This window comes from Sciurus vulgaris (genome assembly GCF_902686455.1).
Source record: "Sciurus vulgaris genome assembly, chromosome: 2".
In the NCBI taxonomy this organism is placed as follows: Eukaryota; Metazoa; Chordata; class Mammalia; order Rodentia; family Sciuridae; genus Sciurus; species Sciurus vulgaris.
The window spans coordinates 43,305,885-43,328,833 of record NC_136462.1 but is presented as its reverse complement, the minus strand read 5'-3'; the positions used below and the strand labels follow the sequence as shown (position 1 = coordinate 43,328,833).

The window sequence follows — 22,949 nt, the reverse complement described above, 5'->3', positions numbered from 1 at the left end:
TGGGTTGAGAGAAATCTATCCTACCAGCCTCACCACAACTCATAGGACCAGAGTTGGGGCTTGAGCTCAGCATTATGCATGAGGAAGATTGATGTCCTCAAGGTGGGCTGTAACAGGTGAGCTCCATACCAGATGGTGATGAGGCAGCCAACTCAGATCCTCTGCATCCTGGGGAACATGTATGTTGACGTATCAGAGGGTGGGCTGCTGATGGAACTCAGGTGACGGGCACGGCTGCCTTGGTTGTGCTCCACAGCCCACCATCGAGCCAGCCTTGGAAGAAGCGTCAGGCCATGGGGCTGAGCCACCCAGGACAGCTCATCCTTGCGCTGTCATTCTCCCGTATCTCTCAGTAACATTTAACTGTAACCTGGCTATAGAGCCTTAGCTAGTACAGAAAACACAACCCAGCTATTAAATGTGATAATAACTGCTGTCATTTACAACATGCCAGGTCCCCTACCAACCTAAGCACCTTACAAGCCTTATTTAACCTCACTGCACTTCTGGAAGTAGAAAGTATTAGCCATATTTTACAGATGCTGCTTGAGAAGTTTTAGAACAATAAGTGGTGCACCAAATCTTATTCTAGAACTCATGCCTTGATCACTATGTAAATACTGCCTGCCTCTGTACCAACCTTAATAACAAATCTTGTTTTTAATCTGGTTGTGTGTATTCAAAATAACAAAAAGCAGTCACTGAGAAAACTTTCCATTTTATAGGGGTTAACATTTCAATGAACTAGTGTGAATTTGATAAGCTTGGTTCAGCAAAGAAAAGGTTGAACGCAGGCCTATAGTGATGTCACCTTCTGCTTTGTCAACTCAAATCCCTAGTGGACTATGTCAGCGGAACTTCAGAAAGCATCTTCCTCTGCTGACTACATTTGCCCTTTCCTGGATCATCACTCCAAGAGTGCCCAAATGAGAGGTAAATGTTCTTCATGAGTAACAGTAGGTGATCCACACACAATGTTCTCTTCTTAATTGGTCCATTATTCTTTAAATCTGTCATTAGATTCAATAACATTTAAATGAGATTTTGGAAAAGAGCACAAGCTATAAAACACACTGACAAACAATTAAAGTCCATAATACACTTCAGCAACTTCACCTGTATTTGGAGTCACCATTCATTTATTCGTCAAGTGTTTATTGAGTCTCTACTACTCATTAGGCATCATGGCAGACACTGGAGATTAAAAAAGTGAATAAAAAGCTGTGATCTGAAGATCTTAAAGCCTAGCTGGAAGACACTAGCAATAAATAGACAAATGCACATATCACATATGGGGTGATGATAAGTGCTAGGTCATACAAGAGATCATTGTGCAAGAATAAGAACTTTATGCACATCAAATTTCCAGGGTCCCCATGCATCAGGATGGGTAGAGTTATGTTATTAATTTCAGCCAACAGCCATAAGCAAAGTGATGTGTATCATTTCCAGAGATGTTTAAAAACTAATGTGTACCTCCAACTATCCGTTCTCCTGGTATGGCAATCTAAGAAGCCATACATTGCTATTCAGTGACATGGGGACATGGAGTTTGGGTCCCTTTGTAACTGGATGGAGGAGAGCCCCCACCAACAAGCATCAGATTTTTAAAAATGTTTTTATTAGTGCAGCACAGTTACATGCAATAGTGAGGTTCATTTTGACATAATCATATATGCATGGAATATAATTTGCTTCATTCTAGTCTCTAGTACTTCCTCTTTCTCTCTCCTTCCTCTATTATACTGGTTTCCTTCTGTCCCATAATATGCTTGGGAAAGAATATATTGGTAAGGTCAAATAAACTTCATAAAAATCACCAGAAAATAATCTAACTGTGACATATGAAGAAAACCTGCAAAATTTTTATTTGAAATTTTATGAAAAGAAAAAGTTGCAGAAAGCATATAAGCATTAAATGAGCAATTGAATTAGATTCTTCCAAAGTCCCATCTCATTGTATAACTGTGATTGTCATAAATATTTAAGTAGTAATAAAATGAGAGGGTTAGCACGTAACCTAAATTATCTCAATTAATCCTCATAAGAAGGCTGTGATGTAGCTACAATTACCCCCTTTGAACGGATTAAAAATATTGAAACTCAGGCTAACTTATCCAAAGACATAGAAATAGCAATAAGTGGTAAAAGTCAGACCCAGATCCAGGTGGCCTGTGCTTCTTTGCACCAGTAAGAAGAGGAATTGGCATCCGAAAGAACACAGAGTCTAGAGAAAGGGAATCTAGACAGTTGTCACTTGTGGAGTGGAAGAAACAGAGCAGCTATTCTGCATCGAGCTAAGAATCCTAGTCCTTTGAGATCAAAACAGTTCACAGGCCACCAAAGCATAATGGAAATTTCCAACAGTTTTGCACTTCTTGCTCCAATTCATGCTCGCTGGGCAACAATGAGCTCATCTCCCTGCTAGGATGCAGTCTGCATGGACATGTCCAGTGTAAATTTATAACTGAGCATTCTGAGTGAGTCCAGATTCAGATAAGTTTCAGAATCCTTACAGCTGTGAAGGATGAAGAAGTACTCCTTCAGGGCTTTCTGGAGATCTGGGCACCTTCCAAGTTCAAAGCCTACTATATAGGAGCAAGCACACACTAGTGAACTAATACATTAAAGCAAACTGGTTTATCAAATGAAACCTGTGTACCACACTCTTAAAAATGAAATGCATGAAGAACTTGAAGGAAACAAGACACAGAGAATGCATATTTTGAGAAGAAACAGGAAGAGCTCAGGCACATTGGGTTCCAAAGTGGGGACTTCGAGTAGCTGAGGGACAACATGGAAGCTGGAGACACCCTAGCATGGGAGGGAGCAAACCCTAAGATACTGTGTTCATTTTCCATTTTGACTGGGGCTGGCCTTAGACAGGGACTTCTCAGTTCTTTCTGGAGTCTCTCAGAAGCTTTTTGTGGTTCTGCTCTCCAGAGGGCACTAGTTACTCACTGTGGTTATTAAAGATTGGTACAGTTATTATAGCAACATTTCAGGAAGTAGCAATAAAATGTCCTGAGGATAGGAATGTCTTTTTAAAAATATGCTCAGAATGACCACACCAGTAATTCTAGCAGTGGGGTTGGCTAACACCAGCAAAGAAAAGTACAAAGAAGAAAGGTTTAGGAAAAGAGAAGCAAGATTTACATAAAATTACACAACTATGGGACATAGACTCTGACATGTTTTCTAACTATAGCTCTTCTTCAACCTCACATTATATCATAGGTTATCCTGTGAGTCAGGAAGATGCTGGCTACAGTAACAAATACTGCCCAAACTGCAGTGGTTTAACGTGGGAGGGAATTATTTTGGCTACGTAAATGGATTTGTATGAGTGGTCATCCGGAGGCAGCTTTCCAGCAGGTACTCACTCAGGGACTCTCTGTCATCCCCTTCCAGAGCCTTGCAGGAGGAAAAGGCACAACTACATCTCAGATGTGACCTTGTCCTCAGTGTGACCCACCTTACTGCCACTCACCTTCTATAAATAAGTATTAGATACATAGCTTCATCAGGTGCAAGGTGGTCTGGGAAAAGGGCCCTTACTGAGCAGCCACTTTCTAGCCATGTCCCTATCCTATGGAAGAGCAAGTACCAATCTGGTGGAAAACAAGTCATCTTTACAAGTTACAGAATGAGCATCACATAAATTACAAGGGCAAGCGGTATAAAGCAGGAGAGATAAAACTCATAGTGCAGGTGAATGACCTTACATCTCATCCCAGGGGCAAACAAGTCAAGATTCAACAATCAAACCCCTGAAGGTGATTCACAGAGAACTTTGCCCTCAGAATCTAGAGTTTGGCTCTATGACTTCCTTATCAAAGGGTCCACCTCTGTTTTGTAGTCATGTTACCAGACTCAGAGGAAAAGACGTGGCCTCCACAGGAACCAGAATATAAATCATGAGAGGCTTTCTAAATCAAAGTCAAAGCCAAAATTTTGGCTTTGGAATGATAGGACATTTTATTAGCGTATATAAAATCTACCCAAAATGTCAGTATTTTGTTTTCAGAGGAGTAAAAAAGGGTATAAAAACGTGGGTGGGCCTCATCAGAAAGAAAGAAAAGTAACAAAGTGACACTGAGAACATATTTATTTATATCAAAATTTATCTAGAATCGATTTATTTATGGTTTTGTTTCCCATTTGAGAAAGATATGATTCTAGTAAATCTGATTCAACTACCAATTGCCGAAGCTAAAATTTAAGAAAAACTAAATGCTTTTCATTTGTTGGACTGAATTTCTAGCCAATTGACCATGCTTGAACTAGTTTTATATAATGTGTACCATTATAAAAATCCTATTTGCATTAATATAAGTTCATGATATTAAATCTTAAATTTCGAAATGCTAAATAAAGCAACTTGCCATAGAAAACCACTTAGGTTTGATTAAAGACATGTCTACTACTTGGAAATCAACTTAGTTGGGAAAAAACACTGAATGAAAATTGGGAGATCTTTTTTTTTTTAAATCCTGGTTCTTCTATAACATCTCTCAGAGCAAATGACCATACATCAACCACTGACTTCAATCTGAAATGAAGTGTTCCAAAAACCTCAGTTAGTGGGAACTAGCCTCATATATTCTTTGCAGCATCATGCTTTATGTTTTAACAGGGGCCAAATGGTGTCATTTAAAATTAATTCTGATGAAAACTAAGTCACTTAGGAATAGTTTTTAAAACTCTGCCTTTAGACTTGTTCTAAGGAAAATATGGATAATTGGTAAATGACCAATCACTACTTAAACACATGGACATTGCAAAAATAATTCAAAGACCTTCTCTTAATTATAATCCATGATATCTGATTATGAATTTCAAATCATGGTGTTTTGAGATGAGAATAAAAATCAGAGGCTAGATATTTTCACCACAACCACTGGATGGCAACAGACAGTAACAATGAGTAGAAGTATCAATTCTAAACCCACTTTTTGCTTTCGTTGATTTTCTCTGCAGTTAGGATGAAGCATCAAATAAACCTCCTTGAGATACTAGGGAGAAGAAGTATGTGTTTTGAAACGCATATTCTGCTTTTGCAAATGCTTTTTATGCAGATAAACCCAAAATTTCAGTACTTAGTCAAGAGTTAAAACATGAAGTGCCTACCACAAGGAAAGTGGTTAGCCAAAATGCTGTATTTACCAGTATCTGAACTCAATTATTTATCAGTGGCAGTGAAAGTTTTTATCTTGTATAACAAAATCGCACCTGCTATTTTCCCACTCTGAGGGGAAGCAATAGCTCGACCCCGTTCTCAGGCCTTCTCCCTGTACCATGACTTTTTCAAGCTATGGACAGAGGCCACTAGGAGCACTCCTCTAAATCAGAGGCCCCAAACACCCTGGACAGTGGATGGTTAGTTCCTCTGAGTCTCCACCACACATTTTTGGGGTCTTTGTTTTGGAAGCATTGTGGGGTAGGGACATGTTAGGAAGCACCCTCCAGAGGGGGTCACGAAGGCCAGGGTATGCCTTACATGATCTCTCCACTGCCCTATGAGGAGGTACCAGTCTCAGAATAAAGAGTATATGTTTCCTTCTAAAACTCATTTACCCACAAGAACCATTATTACTAACATCTAAGTTTAAGCAAAACCTAACTTTCATGAGCCTGGCATAGGCCCTGGAGAAAGGTGGGGCACTAGATCAGAAACCTAGGCAAAGATTACCCTGAGGACCTTGAGAGATCAGCCTCCACATGATCCCTAGAACACTGATCCTCAAATGGTGGTGAGCTTACAATTCACTGGCGCTACCTACTGAAGCAGATTCCTCAGCCCTCCTAGGAGATCCTGTGGCAGGGCTATCAATCTGTATTTTAATAAACTGCTTCTGACATAAATGGCTTGCCAATCACACTTGGAGTGATACTACTTAGAAAAACCAAAGGGTCTTAATCCACTCTTGCTGCCACCCACCCAAATTTCCACAAGGAAAGAGAAGTCCTACATCAATGGTTTTCCTGGCAGAGGAGGATCCTCCTGTCCAGTCCGAGTCACTTAAAACCCAGAGGGGACGTTACAGAGACAGGGTGGATGCAGGAAGCACTGAGTAAATCACAGATATAGACCAAGGTCAGCCTCAAACCCTAACTGAAGTAGCAGACCCCATGTTGTACATGCACCCCCTTTGATTCCAGTTTGAGGGTCTCCTTTAAAGTTATCCTTGCTTTAACCTCTGCTCTCTGGAAGGCTACTAACTCTTCTGTTAGATAATTTTGATTCCTACCTGGAATTCCTACCTGTACCTTGGACATTCTGAAAATTTTGTGATTTCCTGCCCCTAGCCAAGTTTGTAGCTAACTTTACTTAAAGAACTCATTTGTTTGTCCACAGTCTCTGTGGACACAAGTTTCATTTAACCTCTGCAGGTATCATACCATTTCAGCTACCATTTCAGCCACCCAGATATCACTTGTCATCTAAACACATGAAAATCCCAGATGTTGGGCTGGGGAGATAGTTCAGTTGGTAGAGTGCTTGCCTTGCAAGCACAAGGCCCTGGGTTCAATCCCCAGTACCACACACACACACACACACACACACACACACACACACACACACACACAAAGAAAGAAAGAAAGAAAAGAAAAGAAAGAAAAGAAAGCCCCAGATGTTCAGTCATAGGATGTTCAGCTCCAGCTGAGAGGCTACTTCAGTGCCATCATAATCTTCACGGATGATTCTTCCACAAGCACACACAAGAAATGGACTCAATGGCTAACAAAGCAGCAACAAACTTTGGGGAAATCCTCCCCATTATAAATACTTTAAAAAAGCTATTTGTAATCACCATGTTGATAAAAATGGCAATATAATTTAAGAGGTGTTGGGGGAAAAGTCGCCCCCACCATCAATGCAAAGCATAAATCTTATTAAGTCAATCTCTAAAATAGATCTCAAATCTATCCATTCCTCTCTTTGTCCATTGCTATTAAACTCCCTCAGTCACAGTCATCTCATTCCTTCTATAACTTCCTAGTCAGTTTTCCTGTTTCCGAGCTTTTCCTCCTCCAAACCTTTCTCCCTACAGCAGCCAATGTGACCTTTAAAAATGCAAAGAAGGTCACATCACTTCCTCACTTAAAAATCTTTCTGGGGCTTCTTCTAAGGCTCAGTAAAGATCAAACACGGCACCGAGGTGGGTGCAGGAAAGGGCATTGCCAACCTTCCAACCCTATTTCTTACCACTTTACCCCTTGCCTGTCACATTCTGGCTACATCATTGTTTTTTCCATTTCTATAATATGTTCAGAACTTTCCTGCCTCTGGTCTTTGCATTTTCCACTGTCTGGAACTTTCTTTAATGAGATCTTGCCAGAGTTGACTCCTCAGTTTCTTTCTTCTCAGAAACCTTCTCTGACCTTACTAGCTAAACGCCACCCCCAACCAGGTACTCTCTCATACCTCACTGTGTTGATGTCCTTTTGTAATGTCTGACCCCTCCACCACCTGAATATAAGCCACAAAGGGTGGATTCATGTCTGCCTTGGTCACCAAAATATTGCTTGGGTTAGGACATTGTATTCCATATTGACTGAAATGAAGGAAGGATGAATGGATAAAGGTTTTGCTGTGATAGGAGTGGCATAACTGTACATGATACATGCTGTCTGTAGTTCAGGAGTGTTTTGTAGGATCAAAAGAAAGAGTTTAGAAGTGCATAAAACACGAGTGCCCCATTTAAAGTTTAGAGGAAAGTGAGGTCAGCATTTGAAGGGGTAAAGAATACCCCAGTGCCCATTTTGGCTCTGAAAATTAGAAATATGTGAATTATTTTCTCTAGCCCCATTACTAGAGGTAATGATGATTTCTATGAGGGACAAAGATCCTGGGTAGGGAGTCAGGATCACTATCTAAGTATAAGCATTGTTTGTTGGGAGCGACAAAATGTTTGCCATCTGTGAACTCTCGCTCTACAAGCAAGTTCAGGGTTGACTTGAACACATCTTAGCAGTTATTCTATGTCCTATTCTGCACCCAGGCCAGATTTACCAAGGAATGGGGGTTTATTATATTCCAAGATTTGGCAAGAACCTCTTCTCCTGGGGAAGAAGTGTCAGGAGAACCTGCCCCCAACAATAATACCTGCTGGGGACCACCAAGATTTGGAGCAACTCTAGGTAAAGAAAGAAACCCCCTAATTTCCTGAAGCCATTATTTTAAAAACAGATCAATATGCAACTGGAACAATGTTAACCTTGTAACTCTTACAGAACGAAAAGCCAGTGAACTGAGCTGGTGATCCGCAGCCTCATTCCAGGGATGCTTAGACAGGAAAAGCACCTTCTATCACTGGACAAAGCATCCAAAGAATAACTTAAGTGCTTTGAATTGTCTGAGGTAGGAAATTCAATTTCTTCATCTAGACATTTACATGGCCTTGTTGGCCCAGGAGCCCAGGCTTTATCCAGCAGTTGCTGGTCCATCTTGCTGAAAGCTGACATAGGGCAGCAGCCTGAGTCCTCTGTACCATGAAAGGAAAGAGCTTTCCAAGCCTGATTTATAAATTCAATCTCATGGATGCAAATAAATGTAAGACTAGGGTATAAAGATTATTTTTAGAATTATAGGAAGAAAACCAAATGGGTGGCACTTATGTCAGTACTCTCCCCAAAAAATAGAACAGAAGCAATATCTAGTATCATAATGAAAAGTAGTAACAAACATCATTCATGTGAGGCAGCTGGAATCTACTCTAATGAGAAGACACCCACCTGGTACCCTTTATGAAAATCACTCCCATAAGAAAAAGAGACTTTTCCCTGCACAGCCCTCCAAGCTCAGGCTGGTGGAGCTGGTACCGAATGGAAAGGCAGCCATGAGGGAGGAAGCTGCGGAGGTCTGCCTCCCAAAGCACAGGACAGGCACCTCTCTATCCAGAAGAGATGTTAAAAGCTGAGTGGCCCTCAGTACCTTGAATTTAAAAGCAATGCTATGCCTGGGTCATCCTCATGAAGGTGTTTTGTTGTTGTCGTTTTTGTTTTTTACTGCAGATCCAATCTGCTTAGCTCATCTTCTCACAAAAGAAATTCTTGGTCTTCAGTGTGCTTACTAAAGGTTCAGATTTAGGCCCTGCCTCTTATACTATAAGTTTGGGGCTGGGGGTACAACGGGAACCTGAATTTATACTAGATCTCCAGGCAACACTAAGGGAACAAACAGCTTAAAGCAATATTTCTTAAACTGGGTCACTGAGTGCATTCTTAAGCGTTCCACAAAGAGAATTTTTTCATTTTGTATTCTTATTTTGATGATAACTTTTCAAATACCATGAACATTCTGGATCATTGGGGTGATAATTTTAAAATCAAATACTAGAGCAGGTTACCTATCAAAGCGTTTACAATTAGGTCAGTACTGAGCACTTTTGGCTTTATCTCAGGCTAACGAGTCTTTACTCAGATCCAGACCTAATTCTTTTAAATGACTTCCTTGCACGCCACCGGGTAGATGAACCAAAATCATCTGCTCGACTCCCTGTTGACGGAGTGTTATTTCCCTTTTGTTGTTGTTGTTGTTGTTGTTACTATGAAGAATGCTATTAGGGGAACACTTATCTGTACTTTATAAATTTTTATAACATATATGTACATATATATATAATTATGTATTGTGCACATACAATTTATAAACAAAAATGTTTACATTATATAAACCATATGTATATAATTCATTTATGGTTTGCCTACCTGCTGTAGCCTTTCTGTGGGAGAAATTCCACAGTATTTAAAGGGTATGATCATTTAGAACTGTAAATAGCTATTACCAGATTACCCTCCTAAAACGGCATTTGGATTCTGAAGGTTACAATCATGTAAGTGGAATAATGCTCAAATGACATTGTTTCATTTGCTCAGGAGGGGGAGAAAGGAAAGGCAGGAGCGGATTTTGACCAATAATGAGGATATATTGCCTTTGGGAGATTAGGGGATGTCCAACAAACTGGGGAAATGCGCTCGGCACTCAGAAGAGAGGGCTTCTCCAAAGTGAGATGTGGGAGGTGCCACACCCAGGGCAGCGGCTGAAGGCCTGCCAGGGTGAGACTAGAGAACTAGAGACCCTGAGAACTAGATGCAAGGAGGGAAGAAAGACTAGGACGGAACTCAGCATAAGCCAGGGCAACCGGAAGGGAGGCAGCAAGAGATTGGAAAAGAGGTGAGATAGGAAGGGGAGAGCCAGGAAGGAGAAACCTTACTGCAATGAGGGAAGAAAAAGTTCTGAGAAGCAGTCAGTGAGCTCCACGTGAGCTGATTTTGTCCCCAATTTTAATGTTAAATGAAATGCTACCAAAAAGGATGTCTGATAGGATATCACTTGTATAGTAAAAAATTCACATATTCTGATTACTTACAGAAAATGCTTGAAAGGAATGTGAACAATGATGGAAACAAAACAAAGCACGTCTGTGGTTACTGAGAATTAGGAAAGGGAGGGCAGATGGGGCAACTTTAACTTTTTATTTTGCACTGTTTTATATAGCTTAAATTAATAATTATGAACATACTTCCTCCTTTTTTTAAAATTTTAAAAAAAGTTAAACATTAAATTTTTTAATGTTTTAAATTGATCAGCAGTATGTCCAGAGAGGGCAAAAAAAGAGGTCATCTGGCAAACAGGAAGTCACTGGTGACTTTCAGTAGAATGACTTTAGGTAGGAATGTGACAGCTAACTGCTATAGCCTAAAACACTGCTTCTCAATCTTTCAGGAGCAAAGGAATCATCAAGGGATCTTGTTAAAACACAGACTCTGATTCAGCAGGTCCTGGAAGGAGCCAAAGAGTCCCCATTTCTAACAGGCTCCCACACGGTATCTGTAGGGCTGGTCCAAGCACCATACTTTTGAATTGCACAGTAAAATAAATAAAAATGCAGAGACTGAACTTCAAGGCAAAAAGGACATTTCCCAAAGTGCTTCCCCTGGAAGATGAACTCATAGGCACATCCTAATAACAAAGATTCTCCAAACAGTTTCAGTAAATGCCACATACCTATCCTGATGAGTCACATTTGTGTTTTACTGAGAATTTTTATATTGGCTTTTCACTGGGATGTTTCTAACAGTTAGGGCTAGCCTTGAAGAATGACTTTTCTGAGTCTGAGGTTCACAACAGAAGGTGCAGGGAAGCAGAAACCTGAAACTAAAACACGAACAAAGAACTGTATCTTGTCTCCAGTGCAACAACAGCAGAGGTTTCTGAAAGGTAAGAAAGTTCCAAAAATAGACCCTGTTAGGGAACCTGCACCCATAAGCCTGCTGCTCCTTAATGGTGCCAGTTCTGATGCCATTGGAGATCCACTGAATCTTATTCTAAATATTTCTAGATGCTTCTGAAATCAAGCCCCGCAGAAGCAAGACAGCTCCAAAGACAGGGGAACTGGTAAGCATTCTTGGAGAATGCACTTAGACTGCCAGACACTTCGGCGTACAAGAGCAGGAAATCCAAAGTTGACCTGACCCCACTGCTGAGGGCAGTTGCACTTGGCATGAACACACTATCGCCCAGTGATAGTGACTGACAGCAGCCTGGGGGAGGCTGGGCAGCGTTCATTCTTCCTTACCTGCTGAGATGGAACAGGTGAGACCAGAAGGAACCTCAGGGATCAAATAACCTGCTAGAGGCGCTGAGTCATCTGTCCAGGGCCTCCTGTGCTTACCTGTCCCAGAATGGCCTTTTAGAGTCTCTTCATAGATAGTGCAGCTGAGCAGTGAGTTTCAGTAGGAGACTAGATTTCAAAGGACCCCTTGGTGCAGAGTAGAGCAGAGGTTACTTACCCTGGCATGCTTTAGTCTTTTGAAAAGACTGCTGCACTCTAACTTTGAATCTTGGCAGTGGAGGGCGCAAGCCATATGGGGAAACTTGCACAGAGATTTGAATGACACCTGATTGGCCATAAAAGATTCTGTGAAGCCCTTTCATTCACAGCTGCAGCTTTCCATTCCCTCAGCTCTTCATCAGATGTCTGGTCAGTCAGTCCCAGATGCCGTACTTGTCCCTCCAAACTTACTAGGGAGGGAAATGGGACTGCAAAATTCCCTTTGCTCTTCAGACTTATTTGCTTTTGAGAATAAACATATTTGAATAGCACTGGGCACATGGTGACTATTTCAGGAACATTAGGGGATAAAATGGAGATGTGTGCTTGTCACTGTATAATGACATGAACACACCCCCACCATGCCTCAAATTCAACTGTTCCGAGCCCAGGAGACTGAAGATTGTTCTTGTTAATGCTGTTGCTGATGGCTGCTGAAACCCACAGGGTTCTTCCCCACCACAGTGGTGGCAAAAGAATACAAAAATGAGTTTTAATATTCACCTAACAAATACACATTTCCACTGTTAAATTTGCCTTCCAATGTCCTCCCTATTATATACACTAACTACATTTTAACTACATTGAGGAGGAAAATTATTTATGAAATCAAGAGTCAATTATGTCACCCCACCACCACTGCACCACCATGATGCCACATGATTAAGCCACCAGCAACCAAGTAGCAAGGTTATCTTTTTGTTTCATTCCTTTAAATTACCACATTCTAATGTGTCAGTGTTAAAGAATTTAGATGCTTGCTTCCAATCTATAATGAGAAAGATTATGCTATATGAAGCACTTTTAATTGCTAATCACTGAAGGTAGTAGAGACACAGGAAAGAGGGGATATCCTTGAAATAATAATTTAGCATCCCCCTCCCCCGATGCTAAATACTTCCAAAGAAACAAAAAGTATAAGAGATGGTTGGAAGGGGACATGGAGTGAAGTTGTACTTTTAGGATTTGTTTTAAAGTTCTACATGGAAGTCCTATACCCCACCACTCTAGTCCACTAACATAAACAGAATCAGCAGAGCCTCCTTTGTTCATGTGACTCTGATTCCTGAATTCCATGATACAACCACACTCAGGTGTGTTGGATAATATAGGGGTGGGGGAAGAATTTCCTCTGTACACATAATGCTTGGAAACGAAAATAATGATTTTCACTTTACCTTCACTTGAAGATATTCAGGATTTCTCACAGGGAGAACACAATGACCAAATTAAAATCATTCTAAGTTGTGACTTTAAGAATTAATAGACCACCTTAGGTCTTGTTCAGAAACAGGAGAAACTCTGGAACTGACTTTGGTTCCTGTCTTTTCTGACCATCTAGGACAAAACCCATATCAAGATCCAAATATCTTGCTCCTTAGGTAAGAGAAAGAATGGAGCTGAGGTCCACTTGTTCTGTTTAAGGAACATCTTGAGCTGGTCCCTGCAACTGGTCGGTTACAGCTTGGAGGGACCAAGCTAGTCCACATTATAGAGGAGGCTGGAAACTGAACAGGAGCCAGGACAATAACAAGAAAGGCATCCCTTTCCCCCTTTCCGTGGGACTGTGAAACCCAGCCCTGGAATGAAAGGGAAGGCACATTCACTCCATTCAAAAGCTCCTGGAGTGCACACAAAACCACTCATTATTTGGGGTGCTTGGGTTCACATGGCCCAGTGATGCTAGGAGCACATGGATTTGACACCATGGTCTGTCCCAGCTGCAAATCTGAATTCTCTCCTTCCTTCCCCAAAAGGGAATTGTTCTCCAGTCTACTCTCTGACGAGCATGGTGATGACCCGGGGCAGAACCAGATCCTCCCACCTCCCTGCTGGATTGTTCAGAGAGCATCCGGCGGGAGAACACCAACCAGACAACCCTACTTCCATCAGAATACCTGTCACTTTACCTTTCTGCTTATTGAGAAATGGCAGAGGGGGCACAGTGCCAGGGCCTCGCGCTCCAGGGCCCTCTGAGGTCGAAGGACTTTGGTTGGATGTCGCTGCTTCCGCAGGTTTCCACTGCGATGGGGACCCCTCGGGCGCTGGGGCTCGGTCTCCAGATGGCAGCTCGGGGTCGGTTTGAGGGGCAGCTGAGGGGTACGTGAAGGGGCCCTGCTCCACCAGGCCCCGCCGGCTGGGCGCGCGCTCCTCCGCCCGGGCGCCGGTCTCCTCCCGAATGGCGTCCAGGGCGCTGGGCTTCATCGGGGGCGAGTCCTGCTCCCGCTTGGGGCTCTCCTCGGAGGCCGAGGAGGCGTCGCAGGACTCGATGATGAGCTCGCTGTCCAGCTCAGCCTCTCGCTCCTCCCTCAGGATGCTATACTGGATGGATGGGGAGGCAGGGGAGGGCGGCGGGCCGCCCACAGTGCCGAAGGTCACGTAGCCCGAGGGCAGCGCATCCTCAGAAGCCATCGGGTCCTCGGACACGAGCTCAATTTCCGAGTCCCCGGATTCTGCGCTGCTAGCCTCATGGTCCAGGGGACTGGGGATGGTTGGCAGCCCCGACCTGGCCTTGGCCTCAGGTCTGTCGGCCACCTGGCCCACCGGCCGTGGACTCTCCGTGGTTTCATATGATAACCCCTTTGCTTCTTTAATGGCAGTAATCAGCTCATCCTCCGAGATGCTGCATTTTCCCTGGGACTCCGCAGCAGATGGTTCTGTCATTCCACAGAATGAAGAAGAGCCAGAGAGGAACACACACAGACAGACAGATGGACAGAAAGAAGAAATAAAACAAAATTTCATTAGAGGAGATGTTTTGTTGTTGCTTGAGAAACACATATCTCATTAGCACAAAAATAGTCTGTTTCCAGGGCCATACTGGAAACACAGGCCACCTGAACTTTTGGCTAATTAATCAGTGTTTTACATCCCGATCCATCTTAATCTAGCCATTTTTAAAAATGGCCCAGCAATTTCTTAGGAACAGAACCTTGGTTGTTTTTTTTTTTTTTTTGTTTTTTGTTTTTGGTTTGTTTGTTTGTTTTTTTGTTGTTGTTGTTGCTGTTGTTTATTTCAATGAAGCAAAGATTCTCCAAGTCTTTTTTGTTTTGTTTTGTTTTCATTTAGGACTAATTTTCTCAGGGGAATTTTTATATTTCACACATTTCATCAGATAATCTGATGTATATATCACTAATTGGGCCCATGGATACCAAAAATCTGAAAATCATCCATTATTCCATGTTCAAGGCTGTTCATGTTTTCTCTTTTTATAACACAAAGATAGGTATTAAGGAGCCTTGGATAGAACTTGACTTCTGAGCTTTACAGATTTCTTAAGAATCAAATATTTTTCTATTTTTCAAGGGTTACTATTAGTAGATGAAGCAGGAAAGAAACAGTGTGTTTCAATTCCCCCAAGCAGGCTGTGCGGATTATCATAATATGCACCCTGCTGCAGAGCTTCCCAGCAGCAGCCTCTGCTGTTCTTCACCTCCTTTCCCTTTCTCTTGAAAAGAACAAAACCGGAGAGTCACCCTGTCTCCTGGGTGAATGCCTGCCTTCTGCCTGATGTTTATCCAGATGGCATGAAGGCTACACTGGCAACCTTGCTGAGCTCTCTGTCCCTTGGATGAGATGACCTGGGATCACCATGACAACAGTGTCCAGGAGCTTGGTTTTTTCCTTACCACTGAACAGGGCCTTATTTCAGAATACCTTAGGCACTGGTCTATGGTCCTTTGTGACTAGTTGCTCAAAGCTGTCTTCAAAGTGTTGAGGTCACTGGTGGGGGTGATTATCTACAGCTAGATCACCATTGCTTTAGGATTATTGGGGAACCCCAGTAGATAAATCATTTTAGATGTTTTTATCTCTCAAAATTACAATTGACCTTATGTGTCCATCACTTATTCATCTATTATTGATGGAGAATCTACTATTTGTTAGGTCCTCTTCTAGGCATTTGGGATATATTAAAGAATGAGAGAGATAACAAAAGTCCCTGCTTTTATTCTAGTGGGAGTCACATAACACTATATATATTTATGTATAATAAAGTTAGATGGTAAGTGCTATGGGGAAAAAGAGAGTAGAGGAAAGGAATCAGGAGTGTTGGGACAGTGTGGGATGAGTTTATAATTTTAAAAAGGGAGGGCAAAATGGGACTCATTAAGAAATGAACCTGTCTTTAGCACTTGAAGGAGGTGAAAGGGTGACTCGTGAAAATATCCAGAGAAAAAGCACACCGAGAAGAGAGAACAGATATTGTAAAGGCTTGAAAGTGGGAGATGCAGTGATTTCTAGATATTGAAGAAAGGTTGTTGTGTCTGGGGGATCAGAATGAGGGACAAGTAATAGGAGAAGAGGTTGAAGTCATGGGGGGGTGTTGAAGTCATTGATTTCATTGGACTTTTATTCTGAGTGAAAAAAGAAGTAATTGGATAGTTTTGAGTAGAGGAATGATGTGATTTATTAAGTGACTCAAAGCAGACACTACTTCATTATTTCTCCCATAATTTATCAGTTAAAAAATTATTGTATCATCTCAAATTCTACTTTTATAGCAGTAAGCTCCATAATAAACTACATAGTTCTTTGCTATGATTTCAAACAGCAGAACAATTTAAAAGTTACATCAGCTGACTTCTGAACTGTTGGCTAGAGAAAGAAAGATGATACGGAGTAGAGGCTAGTGCACTAAGGAATGGTTCATACCTCCCCGGCACTAGGTGCTATCAGTAGCAACATCTGTAAGCATCCACTGGGTGGCAGGAACTTTACATATGGAGCTTAGATTCCAGTGGCAATAGGTTAAATGACTGTCCAATGTCATTGTGCTGGTTTTTCTCTGGATTCACTCTCATCTTTCTGTGTACTATCCTTGTCTTCTGAAAGACTGATCTACATAAAAGGCATCACCCAGGATCTTATCCCTTCTGGTTCTGGGTTGTTTTCTGCCAACAGTAAACACTGAAAGGCTAGAAAGAGGGAGACTGAGGGAGATTCAGGTCTAGGAGATTCAGGTCTAGGGGTAGTGTTGGTCCTCTTAATCATCACTGCACATCTGCAAACAGCTCCCTCTTTAAACACTTCAGTTACAACCTGTGAGAGTTTCACTGGTTTCCTGCCAGGACTTTAAACAATATAGCACATGGCTAGAAATGACTTGAATTGGAACCATGTCTTTCTGCTTCTCATATTTTTTACTATAAGTATCCATGTTTTAAAAGGAAGTGGGGTCTGAGAGGGGCCAGTTATATTTTGGAGAGTGAGAAGACAAGGCAAAAGCGAACTAGACAATCACACACCAAAGAAAGAAGCTGGATCCCTGCCTTAGGCCACATGCAATAATGTCGTGCAGATAGATCAATGGTCCAAATAAGACATAATACCAGAAAACTCTAGGAAAAAACATGGAAATGAATCTTCATGATCTTGAATTAGAAAATAGATTCTTAGATTAAACACCAAAAACAGAAGTAACAAAAGATAAGTTGATAAACTGGGCTTCATCAAAATGATACATTTTCAAGTGGCAGAGTGCTTGCCTAGTAGTGCAAATGTCTGCGTTCAGTTGCAAGCACTGCAAAAAGCAAACTCAAAAAACCACTCTTGTGTTTCAGAAAAAAATGATTGTACAATCCACAGAATGAGGAAAAATATTTGCAAATCTTACTTTGAATAAGGGACTTGTATGTTGAAAAACAAGAACAAAGAACAAAACTACTAGAAAAAGACAATCCAATTAAAAATGGACAAAGGACTTGAATTGACAATTCTCCAAAGATTTACAAATGCCTGAAAGGCACCTGAAAATATGCTCAGCATCATTATTCACCAGAAATGTGCAAGTCAAAACCCCAAGATGTCAATTTACACTACTTTGATGGCTAGAGTAAAAAAGTCAGACAATAACAAGTCTTGTCAAGGACATGGATAAATTGTTACCCTCAAACTCTATTGTTAGGAATGAATGATGTTATAATTGCTTTAGAAAAAAGCATCTAGCAGTTCCTCAAATACTTAAACATAGTTTGCATATATAAAGTACATACACATGATAAAACATGGCTCAACCTTGAAAATATGCTAAGTGAAATAAACCAGTCACATAATATACCATATATATCATGAATTCTATCTATATGAAATGTCCAGAATGAGCAAATCTGTAGAAATAGTAGAATACGGTTGTGAGAAGTAGGGAGTTTGGAGGGGACAAAAAAGGGGTACGGGGTTTCTTTCGGGGTAATAAAAATGCTCTAAATTTTATTATGGTGTTGGATCACAACTCTGTGAATATACTAAAAACCATTGAAATGTTGTTCATTTTCAATGGGTAGGTTATATGGCATGTAACTTATATCTCAATAAAGGTATTTTTAAAAAGAAAGATGGAGGAAGCTTGGCGCTGAATCTCTACCTACACTGGACTGTACCAGGAATAAGAAACTTTAATTATGTTAAACCACCAAGGTTTTAGGATTTATCTGAATCGGAATGAATACACCATTTCAATCTGAATTCCACCCCCTTTGCCTGTCTCAGATCACTGGTAATTTCCAGGTCAATTTTCAGTTCTCATCTTCTATGACTTCTTGCTAGCTTTTGACATCTTGTCTGCTTTGTTAGCTTCTGTGACACTATCATCTTCATATTTTTCTTCTTACCTCTCCTGATCTCAGCCACCTTTGTGGACAATTCATTATTCTCTTCCAGGTTTTAAACACTGACCTCCCCAGAGCTCTGCCCTGGGCCCTCTTCCAACTCACTCCATCCAAGGTGATTTCCCCACTTCACCATACTCCATTACTGTCACTACTCACCGCCTTCTCTATCTCTCCTAGAGAGCAAAAAGAAAGCAGGATTGAATGGCCTTAGAGGCACAAAAATTCCAGAGGAACATAGAGGAAGTAATTGAGGAAGTTGCATTTGAATTGTCTTCAGGTACAAATCCAGCCTTGAAAAACAGAGATTGTCCAAGAAGAATGAGCTCTGAAGCAAAGAGGGATGTGAAAAAGTGAGGGATGTGTTCAAAGGACAGCTATTTCAAAGTTTAACTGGGGTATTGTGGAAATGATAGCAGATGATATGACTGAAAAGGTAAACACCCCTGGGTCATAGAAGGCCCTGGAAACTTAGTTTAAAAGTTAAGGGTAACAGGAGGTCCACCTCATGCTTTAAATGTAAACCTTACTGCTCAACCACTGATAGCTTATTTCAAAACTGACCTTTTATTTACTTCCTCTTCTCCCTCTTCCCCTCCCTAACTGTGGGGGAAGTAAAATTAACATTCTCCCTGTCCTAAGCCAAGTTATCTGTCCTTCAACTCACCGCCCACAACAATAAAGAACCTCTAGACCTGGAGACTGTAACTATAGCTTTCTCAAGGACACACTTGAACGTTAACCTCTTAATGATACTTCATAAAAATGTTACTTGGAGAACAGGCCTTCTATCCCCCCTTTTATAAGCCCTCTGCTCCCCCTGGCAGTTAGAATCACAATCTCTGAGACTTGAGTCCACTGCTAGTGAAGCAATAAAACTTCTTTTTCCTGTTTCTCAAAATCTTGTTCTGATTATTGGATCAGCACAGAGGACAAAGACTGAGCTTTTGGAATCAAATCTTTTATCAGACAGGCATTAGTGGGTCCTGTAAGAGTTAGAATAAACATGAGAGAAAACAGTAGAGGAAGGATGACCCATTAAGAGATGCTAGTGCAAGAGCCAAGAACAGAAATTACGGTAACCTAGTGTGTGTGGATGACCACAGGATGGAAAGGGAAAGAAAATTCAAGAAAACACTGAAGAGAAATAAATCACAGACAATGGATGTAATTCATGTGGTAGGTAAGAAAAAGAGGGGCATAATTCATGTGGTAAGTAAGAAAAAGAAGGATATCAAAAGTCATTCAGAAATGGTGGCACTGGACCAGTATAATGAACAGGGATTACAGAGCTAAGAGCATGGGAGGCAGAACAATGAGCTGGCTGGATGGGACTGAGGGAGACAGTTCTTACGTGGGATGTGACTTCCTTTCCTGTGACACACATCCTTCTAGTTTCTCCTGCTGGATGCCTCTGTCAGAATACTCAGACTGCTGGGACTCTAGTTCCTGTTTGTACAGTCCACCCTGGGTACCAGCTGGCCTAATGCTATCTCCTTCAGGGGGCTAGCTGGTTCGCATTCATTCTGCATAACTTGGAGCCCCCCCATTAGCTTTAAATGTTTGTGTGATGATTTGATTAAAGTCTGTCTTTTCACTCTCCCCTACTCTCCCTGACCCTAGACTGCAAAGCCATGAAGATAAGGGGCAGCCCAGGCAGGTCACCCACTATCATAACTCCATCATCTACCACAGCACCTGGCACACAGGAGATAATTATGGTGCTCTGGTGAGCGTTAGTTCAGATTTTTAGATCTGCGATTTTGTGTGTGTGTGTGTGTGTGTGTGTGTGTGTGTGTGTGTATGTCAGGGGATGGAATCCAAGGCTTCGCACATACTAGGCAAGCACTAAACACTCTGCTGTTTACCTCTATCCCCAGCCTGGAACAGTGTTTCTTAACCAGGTGCCAGGTATGTGGATCAAAACTGCCCTCAGGAGTTCTGACTTACTGCAGGTAGGTCTGGATGGGGCCCAGGCATCTGCTTTTCAACCTCACATGTGATTTTAACAGTCACCTCCTGCGAGAGTTGGCAGATTTAGCAAATAAAAATGCAGGACACCCTGTTAAATTTGAATCTCAGATAAATAATGAAATTGTGTGTGTGTGTGTGTGTGTGTGTGTGTGTGTGTGTGTGTGTGCAAGCATGTTCCATGAAAATTTGTATTTTATCCAGCAACCCTACCTCTGGATAAGAACCACTGTGTCAGAGCATTCAGAAAAGGAAGAGTATGGATCTTGCTTTAAGTATCCAAATGTAAGGGTTACAGATAGAGAAAAGTACCTGATAAGTTCCATTTTAGGCAAGTTCGGTGACCTTGAAGGCAATCTATCCATATTATGAGTCAAAAGGGAGCTAATAATTCCTGTAGACATTGTCCTTCGTTTTTCTTTCTTTCTTTCTTTTTTTTTTTTTTTTTCCTGGTACCAGGGATTGAACCCAGAGGCACTTAACCACTGAGCCACATCCCCAAACCTGTCTATATTTTATTTTGACACAGGGTCTTGCTAAGTTGCTAAGGGCATTTCTAAGTTGCTGAGTTTGGCTTTGAACTTGCAATCCTCCTGCCTCAGCCCCGCCAAACTGCTGCGATTACAGGTATATGCCACTGTTTCTAGTCCTTTGTTCTTAATACAAACTAAAAGTGCTTTTTAAAATGCTAGAAGGAATCTGAGAAATTTTTAGAACAAAGCAGAAGTTTTCCTACCTCTATTTAAAGCCTTTTGGACCTCCAGCTAAGATTTTGGTTATTATGCATGAAGACTGACACAGCAAAAGTAGCAACTGTTGACTAAAAAAAAACCTCAAATCATTACCCTATGTACATGTATGATCCCACGAATGGTGTGACTTTACTTCGTGCACAACCACAGAAACAAAAAGTTGTACCTCATTTGTTACAATGAATCAAAATGCAGTCTTTAAAATAAATAATAATAATGATAAAAATCAAATTGAGTATGAAAACTGGGACGGTTAGAATTCCCTCTCTAGGGTGATGTGTTGCTGCGATAATCTGATTCAAAGAAAGAAAAAGAAAGGCAGATGCCAGTGACTGACTGTGAATGATGCTGCCTTTTAGGCCCTCCCTTTGTTCTAGGCTTTTCTCTAACCAACATCCAGAGGGATCATTTGAAAACCCTGATTTGAGCCTGCTGCCATTCCCCCATCCTGGCCACCTGGCCTTGGCCTTCCCCTTGTTCCTTGAACGTACAAGACGTCCCCAGGACAGTGTCTGTGCCCTGGCTATCCCTGCAGCCTGGCACCCTCTCCTCAGATACCTACGTGGCCTGCTCCATCACTCCATTCACGTCTCTGCTCAGAGCCACCAGCTTGGAGAAGCCTTTCCTCAGCACCCCACCACTCTCCTACACTTTACCTGGCGTTACTCTGCTGCATGACCATTGTAACGGCCTTTATTTGTGTATATGTCTTTCTAACTGGGATGCTAGCTCCATGCAGGGGAGATTTTGTTGTCACTCACTACTGCATCCTCAGCAGTAACGGAAAAATGTCTGGTGTGAGTTAAATGGCGGACAAATGTTTGCTCAATGGATAGATGAACGGATGAATGAATAAAGTCACTTCCCAGTTAAGGCTCTCCAATGGTTTCCCATTGTATTTGGAAAGAACCTCAAATTCCATATCCACAATCTGAACTCCGCCTCCCTCTCCAGTCATGTTCTGTGCCACAGAACAGTTGTGTTCTCTCTTACTCCTTTGCACCATTGGTCTTATTTCAATTCCCAAATAACACACCCTCGGGTCTGCACATTTGCTGTTCCATCCACCTCTGAGCACCTGTCTTTGATTTGTGGGCTCCTTATTCTCATTCAGATCTCAGTTCATGTGTCACTCCTCAGAGAGGTTATTCCTGACCCTTCTTACACCCAACCCTCTAGCACTCTTTACAAGTCCTCATATTTTCTGACTAGTATGACAAGTTTTATTTTTATTGTCTATCTTCTCTAACTAGCTAGAAAGATCCACAAGGGAAGGGGCCTTGTACATCTTATATGCCGCAATGTCTCTGGTGCCTAGCACATTTCTGACATATAGAAGTCAGTCAAGTATTTTTGAATAAAAGAACAAATTTTCAAAATGGGTGGGAGAATTATAGACCTCATTGATGTAAGGAAGTAGCATCAGTAGTTTTGAAAGAGTTTGAAGTAATTTACTTTTGATTGCTCATTTTTTATTATTGTTTTTGAAGCTAACACATCAAACAATTCTCAGGACTCAGGACTGCTATACCACGCTTGTTTGGAGTTTGTAGCAGAAACAATGTGAAGTTGATATATCAATGATATCAAGGCACTTACTATATTTCTCTAAAATGTTTCCATTTTTTAAATGACTGGCCTTTGCTGAAAAGAGACTCCAATAACTTCTCTTGACCTCAGGGTATATTATTTAACAAGATGGGAATATTTAAGTATGCTGGAGAATGTTACAAAGTGGAATTATCTATTGGAATTGAGGGAACTATATTAGACTC

At 41.4% G+C, this 22,949-nt stretch overlaps 1 protein-coding gene across 1 annotated transcript in view; it reads right to left on the bottom strand.

Moving 5' to 3' along the window:
- Positions 1-22,949, bottom strand: part of RTN1 (reticulon 1) — a 279,751-nt gene that overhangs the window by 146,094 nt on the left and 110,708 nt on the right. The window contains exon 3 of the mRNA XM_079125816.1: positions 13,751-14,497. Within this exon, the coding sequence (XP_078981942.1) occupies positions 13,751-14,497 (747 nt within the window). The remainder of the gene's footprint in view (positions 1-13,750; positions 14,498-22,949) is intronic.